Here is a 13,752-nt window from a genome sequence, read left to right as displayed (position 1 = left end):
CTCTTCACCGATCCCATACTCACCTCATTCTCCGTTCCTCAGGTCCTGGCTCCGGTTCCCCTCTGTAAATATTCCTTGGCACTGTAAATAAATTCACTTCCCGTTACCTGCTGGTTTCTGCGTCTGTCTGTGGCCGAACTGCTCGCTTGGGTATATCTGAAACCTGACACATTGTGGATAATCTAATCTGCACAGGGTCAAAATTATACATAGTCTCAAACTTTTTGTATTAATCAACAAACTTCTGGCATATTCCAGGCTGATATTTGACCACTCTTTGCAGAATTGCTAGAGGTTGTTTAAATAACTAAGTTTCATGGCTCAGACTCAGCTTTTAAGAATAGACCACAAATCTAAAATCAGGTTGGGATAGTGCTTTGGGAAGGTCATTCCAAAAGCCTTTAGTTTGTCTGTTTTATCTAATAAAAAACCAGTTCTCATGTGTTCAGAATAACTGATTTATTGTAACACCCAATTGTATCAGAATTTCAACCATCTAGCTGTTGATTTTAACTGAAGTTAAATAATTTGATAGTAGGCTTTTTTCTACATTTTTCCTTCCACTTTGTGCAATGCACCAGTGCCACAGCATGATGCTACCACCACCATGCTTGGCAGGTGGAAGGTAGAATGTTCTTAGATTTGAATGCCTCACCTGGACTCCTCCAGCCATGTTTTTGTCATTGTAGTCAAAGAACTCAATCCTTGTCTTATCAGACTTTCTCCAAAAGACATTTGTCTTGCCTATGTGGGCAGCTGCAAATTTCAGTCCAGCCCAGCTTGAAAGTGTTACTTCAGGAGCAGGGGCTTCTTTCTTGGTTGGCACAGTCTCAGGCCGGGGTAAAACTTGCTTCACTGTGGACACTAGTGTTCCAGTAGTTTCCAGTTCACAGCAGGCTGGAGCTTTGGTGGTTCCTGGGTTGTTTCTGAACAGCCAAACCTATTTTCTCTTTTCCTAGATCTTCACTGAGTTCTTCAGACTTTCACATTGTTCTGAGTTTTGACTGCTGTCAAACAATTCTTTTGATATTGCCAAACAGAAACTGCCAGCTGCAGTCAATCATGATCCCCAATGAAACATTAATAGGCCTGAGATTAGACAAAATCCACACTAAAATCAAACCTAAGAATGTATTTTTTTAAAAACTGAAGTTGTATAATTACTCCGTCAAGAACAAAACAACAGTTCTAATAAATCATAACAAGCCTAAAATTTATCTGATACATATGCCCATTATAAGTGCATGCAAATGTCTGACTGCAACTTTATGTGTTAAAACCTCTGGTCTGAAATGAAAAGGAGAAATAAAACTGTGAATACAAAGCCATAGACTGATGTTCTTTTGAGCTTCTGGCTAAAGTCTGGTTTACATAACTGCACCTTTTTAACCCACCTTGAAGAGATGCTGACACTGATCATTTTCCACCTCCAGTGAATCTGGTGTGTGTCTTGGAAGCTCAAAATTAACAGCAGCTGCCAGCAATCACCATGAAAACTTTCATATAAGCAGACTTGAAAACATGATAGGAGGCACTGAGTATTTAGTTAATTCCAGCCCTGTGGTCTGTCATAAGTGATTGTAGTATTTTCCTCCTCAATACCTGATTTGGTCACACTAATGTGGGATTTGGGCAGAACATCTTTCTGAGCTATTGCTATGTGTGCATTCCAGAAAAAAAGGTTCCCAATTCCTTCATCTTGATCTACCATATAATTAACAAAAGCTGGAGGATCTCACACTCTCGTTCCCTGGTCACCAACCTAGTCCCTGATTAGACAGACACCTTCATGATGTTCAAACTGTAAATGTGCAAACTTATCTTGCTCATGAGAATTCTGAAGATTTGAGTCCTTACAATCCAAAAAGGTCATTCTGTCCACTGTCACATCTTAGCTGAGATTATAAAATCCATGGGTTGCAAAAAAAAAATCACCTCCTTGGTATTTTTTCTTTATTCTATTGTTGCCTCACAATCTAAGATTTAAATGATTTTTTACAATTTTGATTGTAACTAATGATAATAATTTTGTATAAGTCTGAGACCATGGTTCTCAACTGGAAATGGATGGAATGCTTCCTCCAGGTCAGGGATGAGTCTTTGCCTCAGGTGAAGGAGTTCAAGTATCTGGATGTCTTGTTCAACAGTGATGTTAGGTTGGAGTGGGAGATAAATCGATGGATCTAGGCCTCTTCTGCAGTAATGAAAGCGTTGTTTAAATTGATTGTGGTGAAGAAACAAAAGGCGAAGCTGACAGACGTGTCTATGTTCCAAACCTCACCTATGGGCATGAGGTTTGGATCATGACCAAAAGAATGAGATCCTGAATACAAGCAGCTAAAATGAGCTTTCTTCGTAGGTTGGCTTTGCTCAGCCTTAGAGGTAGCGCCGCTAATCCTTCATATTGAAAGAGGTCGGTTGACATAGTTTGGGCATCTGACCCACTGGACTCCTCTTTTTGTAGGTTTTCCATGCACATCCCATTGGGCAGACCCAGAACTCGCTGGAGGAGTTATGTATCCTCTCTAGCCCGAGAACACCTTGGGATACCCTAGAAGGAGTTGTAGTGTGGCTTGGGAGAAGAGTGTCTGGGTTTCTTTCCTGTTGCCTTTACGACCCAACCAAAAATAAGCCACAGGCGATGGATAAATTCTCAGTTGGACTGAGGTCTGGGCTTTTACTGGACCATTACTAGACATTTAACTAATTTTCCTTTTAACCAGTAGAATGTTGCTTGAGCAGTATGTTTAGAGTAATTGTCCTCCTGGAAGGTGAACCTCTGTCTCAGTTTCAAATCTCTGGAAGAGTCCGACAAGTTTCTCTTAAGAACTTATCTGTATCTTGCTCCATATGTTTCCTTTAACTTTGACCAGTTTCCCAGTCCAAATTTGCCTCATACATGGTGCCCTCAATGGCCTAAAAGTTTGAGTTTGGTCTCCTCTGACCATAGCACCTTCTTCCACATGTCTGGGGAGTCTCTAATATGCCCCTTGACAAATTCCAAACAGTCTGTCTTTTTTGTTTCTTTACATCATGTATTTTTCTATCACTCTTCCATGAAGCCCAACTCTGTACAGCCTCTAGTGGTCCTATGGACAGATCCTCTCACACTGGAAAAAGTGTAGCACAGAGTTGTTCATTCAAGCTAATAACTACCATTGAATACAATGTAAAATAATTGACTTGGTTGTGAAAGTCTATTTTTTTGCATTCTGAGGTGTCAATTTTGATTTAGACTGAATTAATAACACTTCTGAAGGGAAGAAAGCAAATATTTTGGTTCCTCTCAAAACATGCTGAAAGGAAATGATGTCATATTTTCAATCTGAGTCACGTGAGAAGAAGTTGGGGAGAAGTGCTTGGAGAGCTTCGTCCGTTTCGGCATGGGGAAGAAGGAATGATTAACGTCCGAGCACGTCATCAAAGAATAAACCTGCGGTAAGTACTAAACTAAGCTGATGTAAACGTGTCTTAACAAGCCTACAATTGTATTAATGCAAAAGACTGAGTTAATGTCACCTGGTTAGCAAGCTGAAAGTCCCGCCTAAATGTGGGTATCCCAGTAAACGCTTTCTTTTTCGCTGGGTTAAATGTGGTGTAATTTCTGAACTTACACGTATTTCACGAGAAATATAACTATGTGTACATTGTTCGGTTGTAGCTGGAATTAATCAAGGTAGGCATAATTCGTTACCAATCAATAGCTTCCACCACGGTTAGCTCGGCTACACGGTGAACTTGACTAGCTTAACCCATGTAAAGCCATGTTAGCAATTAGTTAGTCTAGTGTGTTTATACCACTATGATTGTAAAGTCCCAGTTTGTTAATGGTAGCGAGGCCCGTTGAAAATTAATGGTGTTTTGTGCATGCATTATACTTGTATGGTATGGTCGGTGATGTTTCCCAGTGTTCGCCATGCTGGTTTGTCCAACTGTTAAAACGGTTTCACAGGATATGCTCTCGGTAAGCGAATCTCCTTGTTAAGCCTTAAACTTTTTGTTCGGCTCTACAACTGGTTTTCATGCATTTTGTTCACGACACTGCCCCATTTACTGTAGGTTAAGAACTTCATTTTCCGAATGCATTGTGTTTTCAGAGATATGTCATGGCATGCTGGCAGGTATCTTATGAAGTGTGATTTCGCACGTGCCCATTGTTAAAATATCGTTGAGCCAGTAAAACTGTTGGGTTGCAACGTTCAGAAAAACCTAATGAATGTGGAGACAAGATTAAGTGGACCAAACGATTTAATTAATTAATTTATTTATTTTATTTCAGTCGAAGTGGTCTGCAAGATCAGTGTGGCAGGCAGAGTGCTTCAAAAAGTGAACATGCCAACTTCAACCAAGCTTACTCTATTAAAGCAAATCTCTAATGAAAGGGGGGGGGGGCAAGTACAGTGTTGCATTTGCCTGCAGTCATTTTTACATTAGGGTGGCTCTGATTATAAGAGCGCAGTAGTAGCTATAATGATGTTGAATGAATGAATTTCTGTGTATATCTTAGTTCATACAAAACATGCAGCTCATTGTTCTTTACTACCGCTAGACTCAACATTGTATTTAGATATATAGATTACCAGACTGTCATTAAAACTAAACAAACTAAGATTTCTGTTCATTGCATTTTCTAAATATTTACTGGTCTGCTTTCCTTTTTTTAGGTTGGATGTGGAAATGCAAAGAATGCAGCAAGCATTTTTCAAGAAGATCTGAGATACTGAAACACTTGAGAATTGACCATCGGTTTCACGGTAGGCGGCGTCCCTATCCATGCATCCACGCACAATGTCCCTGTTCGTCCAAGACATGGAATGGTCTTCAGAAACATCTCTCTAGAAATCATCCTTCTCTGGAGTCCCAACAAAGACACTCTTCTTTCAAGTGTTACATTTGTGGAAACAATCAGCTTTCTACTGAGCACGTTTTTTTCCAACATATCTATGAACATCTGAGAAAATATGAAGTAGTCCCATGTATGTTTGATGGTTGCTCATACAAAACCAACATATACAGCAGTTTCCGGAGCCATAAATGGAGAAAACATCAGTCATGCACCATTAATGACTTTAAAAGTGGAATAGTTGTCACGTCACTCATTTCCAATCCATCTGACTATGACTTGAATGAAGAAATAGAGCTAACCACTGAAGAGTCAAGAGATTTGGAAAAGGAAGTTGAACTGAAATTAGCTTCACTTTTACTTAAATTAGAACATACATATTTAGTCTCGGCTACAGCTGTAAATGAATTGCTTGAGGAGCTAGAACATCTCATTGGAGATGTCTCTGTGCCGGGTAGTATAGCAGCAATTAACCAGCATTTGGAAGATAATAATTGTCATGTGGAAGCATCTGTTGTTCAACAATTGGCCACTTTTCTTTGTTCTTCACACCCAATTCATAAAGCAATAGGGAAACAAGGGCCATTGTCTACTAGTTGGAAGCGCAAGTCATATTATAAAAGAGAATTCTGTGTAGTGTCTCCCTTGGAATACATTCTTGATAAAAGAAACCAAAAATCATTGCAGTATGTATCTGTGCTGAAAACATTGCAGCAAATTCTAAATTCAGATGTAATTCTGGCAAAAACTGTGCATTTGAGAGAGAGATATCAGTCACCAGAGAGCGATCAAACAGTATATAGTTGTCCTTTTGATGGTGATTTTTTTCAGAAAAACACACTTCTGTCTGCAGACTGTGCCATTTCACTAAATCTTTATGTAGACGAGTACGAAATCTGCAACCCAATTGGGACATCACGGAGAAAACATAAAATCTGTGCCTTCTATTGGACTTTAGGCAATCTGATCCCTGGTTGTCAGTCTTCACTGTCATCAATTTACTTGGCTCTTCTAGTCAAAAGTGATGATTTGAAAGTGTATGGCTATGAGACTGTACTCGAGCCACTCATAAGTGATTTAATTTCATTAGAAGAGCACGGTGTCTTTTTGCAGAAGTTAGGGAAATGTGTTAGGGGAACGATCCAGTGTGTGATAGCCGATAACCTTGGAGCACATGGTATCGCTGGGTTTGTTGAAAGCTTTTCAAGTGGTCACCTGTGTCGATTTTGTACAGCATCTAGATCAGAAATTCAAACTAAAACTGTAGATAGTGGAGTGTTTACATTAAGAACAGAACAGATTCACTCAGAACACCTTAAAATCCTTGAACAAGATTCTCTAAGTAATTTCTGTGGTGTCAAGAAGAGATGTGTCCTCTCTGAGAAACTCAGTCATTTCAAAGTTACCACGGGTTTCCCCCCAGATGTTGTCCATGATTTATTTGAAGGAATCGTACCGGCAGAGATTGCGCTTTGTCTTTCTGTTTTCACATCCAAGAAGTACTTTACTCTTGCATATTTAAATGAGTCCATACTAGCTTTCCCCTTTAAGTGGACAGACAAAGTTAATTGTCCCCATCCAGTGCCATTGAACTTTGCATCTCGAAAGACAATAGGAGGCAATTCTCACGAAAACTGGAGTCTCTTAAGGTTTTTCTCATTCCTTGTCGGCCAAAAGGTACCTGTGGATGAACCAGCATGGAAAATATTGGGTGACTTAAAAGATCTAGTGGAGCTTATTGTCTCACCTGTCCATACAGAGGAATCAATCGCGTATTTGAATTTCAAGATATCAGAGCACAGAGTTCGACTTCAAGAGGTTTTCCCAGACTACCGTCTACTGCCTAAGCATCATCTTTTGGAACATTATCCTCAGCTAATTCGTAAATTTGGACCATTAGTCTGTCTTTGGACTTTGAGATATGAAGCCAAGCACAGTTTTTTTAAAAGAGTTGTTCGTTATACAAGATCTTTAAAGAATGTTTTGCTGTCTTTGGCGGAGCGACACCAATTTCATATGGCACAGCAGATATTTATGTACCCTCAAAAACCTCTTCTGGAAGTGTCAACTGTCTCAACTCTTTCTGTTGATGTGTTAAAAGAAGATATTGCACAAGCTATACGGCTCAAGCACCCAACAATGGATAATGTGTGCCTGGCTAAAAGTGTCACTTTCAATGGATTCAACTACAGAAATGGAATGATACTTGCACATGGGTCTTTGGAAGGGATTCCAGAATTTACTGAGATCATCCACATGTTTATTCTGAAGGAGAGACTTTTTTTCATTGTTAAGAAACTGAGAGTGTGGCACTGGGAACACTTCAGGGCCTTCGAAGTTGAAGTGAGCCCTACCAATGACATAATACTTGTGGAATCAGATGAACTGACTGATCCATATCCCCTGGTAGCTTACACTGTGGGAGGAGTGCGTTTCATTACCCTGAAAAGATATATTCAAATTTAAGGTATGCATAATATTTTTCTCTTTTTTAACATTTAAGATCTGCATATTCATGAAATCATTCTATTTTAATGTAATTCATTCTACTTATCACTTTTCAAAATCTGCACTAAACTGACACTGTACTAACTTAAAGGTAGAGTATGCATGGTGGGCAGAATGGGTATTGCAACTATGCAGCCCATTGCAACTGTGCTGAATATTTCTAATGGGATATTTTCCAGAATATTTACTTAGTATTAACCTTGTATTTACTAGGTGACAAAAATGCCTACTTGAAATTTGAAATGAATATTTAGAATGGCATGGTGGTGGTAATTATTTGTGAAAAAGGTAACATTTGTCAATGGGCAGCATGTTTTAAGGAAATTAACTTCTAAAAGAATTACATGACCTGCCTCTAATGTGGCATGGATAAACCGTGTGACTAGACTAACCTTGAGGGGCTGACATACTGTGACAATGGACTAACAGACAGGGGCACTTGTACTGATATAAAAGGGGTGCATACGCATTGTTTTATATTAGATTAACTTAAAGGGGCACTGATGCACCTTACTTATTACAACTCAAAGCTTTCATCTCATCTGTATGTTGACACAAGGTGGTTGTGAATGTGAATTAATAATTTCTCTTTCCTTCTGTCTTTCGTTTTATTCTCCTGCCACCCAGGTTTTGACTCCAGCTTCCTGAACATCACTGACTGTCAGGGCATCTACATCAACAACTCGAGATCCAACTTTGCAATATGGCGACTCCCGTCCGACTCCTCATCTTGTTGGGTGACGAAAGCGCTGAGAGGATGGAATTATCAAGGGTGCCGGACACAGTTGAGGAGCTCATTGAACAGGTCAAAAATGTATGCAAACTTTCTGGAGACATCAGGCTGCAGTACAAGGATGATGACTTTGGTGGAACATTTGTTAACTTGAGCGCAACGTCCATGATCAAAGACCTTACTACAATCAAGATCATACAAGCTGCTCCTGATATTGTTCTGAGTTTCATTGAAAGTGTCCCATCTGATCTGAGTGACTTAGACACAAGCCTTTCCTCACGAAACACTGATACAGATGACACGGTCATACTCAGCCACAGCTCTGACAGTGAGGGACTGAGAAAAGAGCCGGGGCCAAAGGAATTCATCATCCCGCCTTTCTCCCTCGAAACAGAAGGTCAACTTCAGCGAGGGAATTCAGAATATGCACAGAACCAAACCAGACTGACACCTTCATCAAAAATGCTGTCCGACATACTGGAAAGATTGGCAGAGAAGATTTTTTCCTACAAGGCGTACCCCACTGATGCAGACCTGAGTGATGTTGCAGAGGCTCTGACAGGGAAACATCCCTGCCTGAGACAACCAGACTCCTTCAATGAGAGTTATGGATGGAAACTGAAGCTCAAGAGCAAGATGAGCAACTACCGCACTCAGCTGAGGTCACATGGACTTTCGTCTGAGCTCATGGTGAACACACTGAAATCCAAATCACGAGAAGATGCTACTCCCTTCCCAGCAAAGAATGTGAAAAAGGCGAGAAGAGGTGAGACCAATTACTATCCTCAACCCAGCGGAGACAGTCCAGAAAACCTTGAGAAAGAAAGAGCATCTCTTCTGACTGAAATAAAGATAAGAAACAATGAGAGAACCATACGGGAGAAGATGGCCAGGACTTTTCAGTTCAGGAGGCAAGAGATTGTGGATCAGAAGCCAACCATCGATAACCTCATGGAAAGATGGCCAGCTTTATTTCAGATGGAAGAGGTACACTTTTTACAACTTTTTGTATACTTAAGCCCATAGATGAGAAAATGTTTTGTTTTTTTATTTTCTTTATTTCACATTATTCTTAAATTTTAAGTGTATTTCGCAATGTTTTCTTGTGTGCAGGTTGATGCAGAGTTTCTGCGGGTTACTGCAGTTCCCCTCCTGACCAGATTTATGGCGCACCTGGACAAGCACTCCCCGCAGCTGCTGAAGATCTTCAGAAAGAAAGGAGGGATCACTAAAGCAAAAACTGCCACGATCCTTGAGTTTCTTGACCAGGTATGATGTGCAGTATATAATTAGCCACTAACGACAGCCCTCAATCCTTCTACATGAAGAGGATGTGCAGATGATGTGCAATTGATGTACATGGCATTGTTATTGTGTGCCAAGTTTTGCACCATATTCACTATCAACCATTTAAAAACAGAAAAACATGTGCCACCTATGAGTACATTAATTTGTAGTAGCGCATAGAAAATAATTTCTGCACCTGTCACTGCACCTGTCACTATAGGAACCCAAACAGGAGCCATCCAGTCTGTCTTCATATTTAAAGAGGGACTACTAGTGACCTCTGGCAGATGTACTAGAATGGCTTTACATTTTCACTGCTTTCAATTAGTCTGCCATGGATTCAGTATTGACCAGGCACACACTGTAAAAGCACTGTTTATGGTAGAGCTGGGAATTAAGTTGCTAGACTAGTGTACACATCGCATAATAACCATTTTGATTGTCCCTAAAGGGTGCTGATGCAGATTTCAGAAGGGAGTGTATCCTCAAAGCTCTCATCATCTACCTGGGAGAACGTGTTGAGGACCTTATAAAGGAATACATGGTATGTCCAGATATTTTCTGTCACAATGATGATTCAACTTTATTCATCACGGGAGACCACCTATGCCATTATACAGTATATAGTGATTAATGAGGTGTGCCAGACTGCAGTTGTTCAGTTGCATATTTCGTATATTTTGCCTCAGGTCTCCCAGAAAGATCAAGCCGAGCAGGAGCTGGAGAGGACCATCATGGCAGTCTTCGTCTTCAGAGAGAATTCAAGCCTTCTACAGCAGCCCCAAGACGTTGGGATTGTCATTGATGGTGTGGAAGTCCTCAATGAGTTGCCTTCTCTTGCAGCTGGAGTGGCAATGCTCTTTGGACTTTGCTATGCTCTTAACATGGAGTATCCACAGGGTTTCAGGTTCACCTTTGAGGCCCTTCAGAAGATCCTGATGGAGCTTGGTTCCAACAAGATGACTTCCAAGATTCGCAAACTCAGTGGTGAACTCAAAACTGCACAGTAGTGTATATTTGTGTGTGCTTAATGTGTGCATGTAGTTGCCACTGGCATCTATTTAAGAGGTAGACCACCTCACAGCACTTTGTTATACAGGCTCACGGGGTCACTTTCATGGAGTGCTTTTGTTGGAATTTTAGTTCTTTGATGATGTTTAGAGATGCAACATTCCTTCAAGTTCAGATGTGTTTGAACAGTACAACAACAGTGAATGCTTTCTGTCCATTTAATTTTGCTTGATAAGCCATATTGTCTTTATTTCATTGCTCTGATGTAGAGCAACAATGACATGTTTATATTTGTTTGTCTGAACATGCAACTTTTTTTGTCCTTTTTTACTTGAGGAATAAATGGCTTAGAAAAAAACTGTTGCTGGAGTGTGTTAAGTGTGATGTGAGTGATGCAAATTGTTTATGAAACCAAGTTTATGAAATATAAAAAAAAAGACTTTCATGGTGCCAATGAATTAATTAATGCAAGGTATATATATTTGATGGGTTCAATTTCAATATATTAGTTTGGTTCCAAAACTAAAATGTAAATAATTTAACTTGGATAAAGGTGAAGAATTAATATTGGGTCAAGTAAAGTAATATGGTTTGAGTCAATATTAAATAGTCATGTTGTACCAAACCACTTTATTTAGATTCTGTGAAGTCAAATATGCAACAAATGGACATCAATTTTTTTAATTTAAGCTGGGCCACACTTTTTCCAGTGCATCTTTCCATACGAGCTACAGCTATATTTATCTAATTTATCTAATGAATGCCCTCCCTACCTGCTTTGTGAGTTTAGGTGGACGACTCTCTCTTGGCAGGTTTGCTGTGGTGGCATCATCTTACCATTTTTTTTTAATGGAATTAATTGAGCTCTGTGGGATGTTCATGGTTCTGGGACATTTTTTTTACCCAACCCTAGCCTGGGTTAGGGTTGGGTTTTTAGTTTTGCAACCCAATGTATAACTATATATCTACAAACACATCTACAAACACACAATTACAGCCTTTTGTGCAACAGCGCCACAAACTGAGAATCAAATCAAGAAAACACACAGAAAATTGTTTTGACTCACTGCTAAGGTTTTAGTTATGGGCAAATGGTTGGGTTCCTCATTTTAAAGGCTGGCTGCTCTCCAAATGGACCTCTGCTCAAAACCAACCCAGAGAGACCAAAGTGAGTTTTTTGTGAGAATTTGTGGCTCTGACAAAACTTCATGTTACTCAAAAACAGATAAAGTCCCTTTTAGAAACTCAAAGATATTTTGATTTGGTCTCTTTACTTTAAATAAGAACATTACAATGTGCAAATCTTAGAGCAACCCTGAAAAACACAGAGCTGATTTGTCTGTTTGGACTTCCTTCACGGGCACCCTGTGGCCCCGGCACTATGCTAATGCAGCTGGTTGCTGGCACTGGAGACATGGTCTTGATACAGGCTGACTACTGCTTTGTTGTCCTCTCACTTGGTTTTGTTCTATAGTTAGCTTTGCAAACAGAAACAAATTCTGTTGCCTGCCTTACTGTTGGATGTGAGGAGAATTTTACCAGGCAAAACCTGCTGGCACACATAAATTTGGAGCAACTGATCTAACTTACCCTGTTGTGAATAAGTGCTAGGCAAACACTTAAAAGTTTCAAACCTCACTCAGTGAGGAGCTGGGTCTGTTTCAGTTGTGGTTTGATTCAAAAGGAATTAGGTCTGTCAGGAATGGTAAATTGATTTTATGGTACTAAAGTGGATTAGAGTGTATGGGTAAACCAATCAGACACATCCATTTTCTAGACTAAACCCTATCAAATCTATTGACAAGCAAGGCATTATGGTTCTCATTTAATCAAGCAAAATAGAAAACCAATCATTTGGTCTTTCAAAATTTAGGGAAATAAACATTTTCTGATCTGGTGACAAAACATAAATTTTGGAACTTTTCAAATGTATCTTTTAAAAGCAGATATAGTTTTAAAAAGTTGTCTAAACATCTATCATCCATGTTCTTCCACTTATCAGAGGTTGGATTGCAGAGTTATCAGGTCCAGGTAGGAAACACAAATATCCCTGTTCAAAGTAACACTCTCCAGCTCCTCGTGGGGAACCACACAGTGTTTCCGTGACATAAATGATATACTGTATAAACCCTCCAGCAAGGTCTTGGTTACAAATTTGCAATGACTGCTACAATAATTGTTAGATGGATAAATAAAATCCAAACCCAGAGGTCTAACAGATGCCAACCTACTCATTTACAAAGCTAATCTTTTCATTTCCTCTTCATACAGCATCTTTACTCCACAAATGTGTTCCTTTTACATGAACTATAAACCTGAGTAAAGAAAAAAAAATTGACACTTCATCTCCAAATCACATGAATCTTAACAAGCTTGTCTCATTACATTGGCATATACCGTATTTTTCAGACTATAAGTCGCTCCGGAGTATAAGTCACACTAGCCATAAAATGCATAATAAAGAAAAAAAAGACATATATAAGTCGCACTGGAGTATAAGTCGCATTTTTGGGGAAATTTATTTGATAAAATCCAACACCAAACACAGACATGTCATCTTGAAAGGTAATTTAAAAAAAAAAAAATAGAATAGCGGCAACAACAGGCTGAACAATTGTACGCTAACATTACGTAACATTACGTAACACAAACAACGAACTGAGAACGTGCCTGGTATGTTAACAAAACATATGAAGAGTTATTCAGATAACTATAGCATAAATAACATGCTAACAAGTTTACCTAACCATCCGTGTCACTCCAAATCCCTAAATCCAATGAAATCTTCATCCTCAGTGTCACTTTTAAACAACTCCACTAACTCCGGAGGTAGAACATGCGGCGCTTCCTCTTCTACGTCGCTTACGTCAGACTCGTCAGTTGCAGTTCCAATTAATTCAGCCTTTCTGAATCCTGACAGAATGGTTTTGGTTGTCACTGAAGCCCATGCTTTGTCGATCCATGCAATGACTTCCAGGAAAGTTGCATGGCACATTCTCCTGGTTGCCGTGAAGCTGTGCTCTCCATCCATCATCCACTGCTCCCACAGGTTACGCAAGACTGCCTTAAAGCTCCTATTCACGGAGATATCAAGTGGCTGTAGTATTTTGGTTAAACCTCCAGGGATGATGGCAGGTATGGTAGTGCTGGGCGATATAACGATACATATCGTGGGGACGATAGAAAAGTGTCTATCGTGATATATTTTCTTCTATCGTCTCTATCGTCTCTATAGTTTCTGTCGTTTCTATCATAATTGTATCAATGATTCATGTAAATATTTCATAACGTAGGCTACGACGAATGTATTAGTGTTGTCACTTTGCATAAATTCAGTTTATATAAGTGATAAATAATAAGAAAAAATAAC

General features: G+C 39.5%; 3 protein-coding genes across 6 annotated transcripts in view; 2 read left to right on the top strand and 1 right to left on the bottom strand.

Moving 5' to 3' along the window:
• The window catches only part of tnc (tenascin C), a 174,478-nt gene that overhangs the window by 71,232 nt on the left and 89,494 nt on the right, over window positions 1-13,752 (bottom strand). The gene's annotated exons all lie outside the window — the stretch shown is intronic.
• LOC112449720 lies at window positions 3,135-7,558 on the top strand. Its single transcript, XM_025010343.2, has 2 exons — window positions 3,135-3,438; window positions 4,665-7,558. Exon 2 carries the CDS (start codon window positions 4,670-4,672, stop codon window positions 7,307-7,309), a length of 2,640 nt encoding a protein of 879 aa, XP_024866111.1. The 5' UTR covers window positions 3,135-3,438; window positions 4,665-4,669; the 3' UTR covers window positions 7,310-7,558.
• On the top strand, window positions 3,437-10,741 carry LOC108247259. Of its 2 annotated transcripts, XM_017435237.3 has the most exons (5): window positions 3,437-7,310; window positions 7,979-9,071; window positions 9,198-9,353; window positions 9,823-9,915; window positions 10,061-10,741. In XM_017435237.3, the coding sequence occupies exons 2-5, from the start codon at window positions 8,055-8,057 to the stop codon at window positions 10,379-10,381; spliced, it is 1,587 nt and encodes a 528-aa protein (XP_017290726.1). In that variant the 5' UTR covers window positions 3,437-7,310; window positions 7,979-8,054; the 3' UTR covers window positions 10,382-10,741. The 2 variants fall into 2 exon arrangements, with proteins under 2 accessions (XP_017290726.1, XP_017290727.1); XM_017435238.3 differs by having other exon boundaries at window positions 3,437-9,071.

This window comes from Kryptolebias marmoratus, linkage group LG1, assembly GCF_001649575.2.
Source record: "Kryptolebias marmoratus isolate JLee-2015 linkage group LG1, ASM164957v2, whole genome shotgun sequence".
Taxonomy (NCBI): Eukaryota; Metazoa; Chordata; class Actinopteri; order Cyprinodontiformes; family Rivulidae; genus Kryptolebias; species Kryptolebias marmoratus.
The sequence above is the reverse complement of the archived record's forward strand: the minus strand, read 5'-3'. Positions and strand labels throughout refer to the sequence as shown.

Excerpts from the sequence above, each read along its gene's own strand:
- LOC112449720 (XM_025010343.2), top strand. The coding sequence starts at position 4,670 with ATGTGGAAATGCAAAGAATGCAGCAAGCATTTTTCAAGAAGATCTGAG.
- LOC108247259 (XM_017435237.3), top strand. The coding sequence starts at position 8,055 with ATGGCGACTCCCGTCCGACTCCTCATCTTGTTGGGTGACGAAAGCGCT. Across the intron at positions 9,072-9,197 it reads CTTTATTTCAGATGGAAGAG|GTTGATGCAGAGTTTCTGCG; the intron begins GTACACTTTTTA and ends TCTTGTGTGCAG. Across the intron at positions 9,354-9,822 it reads TCCTTGAGTTTCTTGACCAG|GGTGCTGATGCAGATTTCAG; the intron begins GTATGATGTGCA and ends TTGTCCCTAAAG.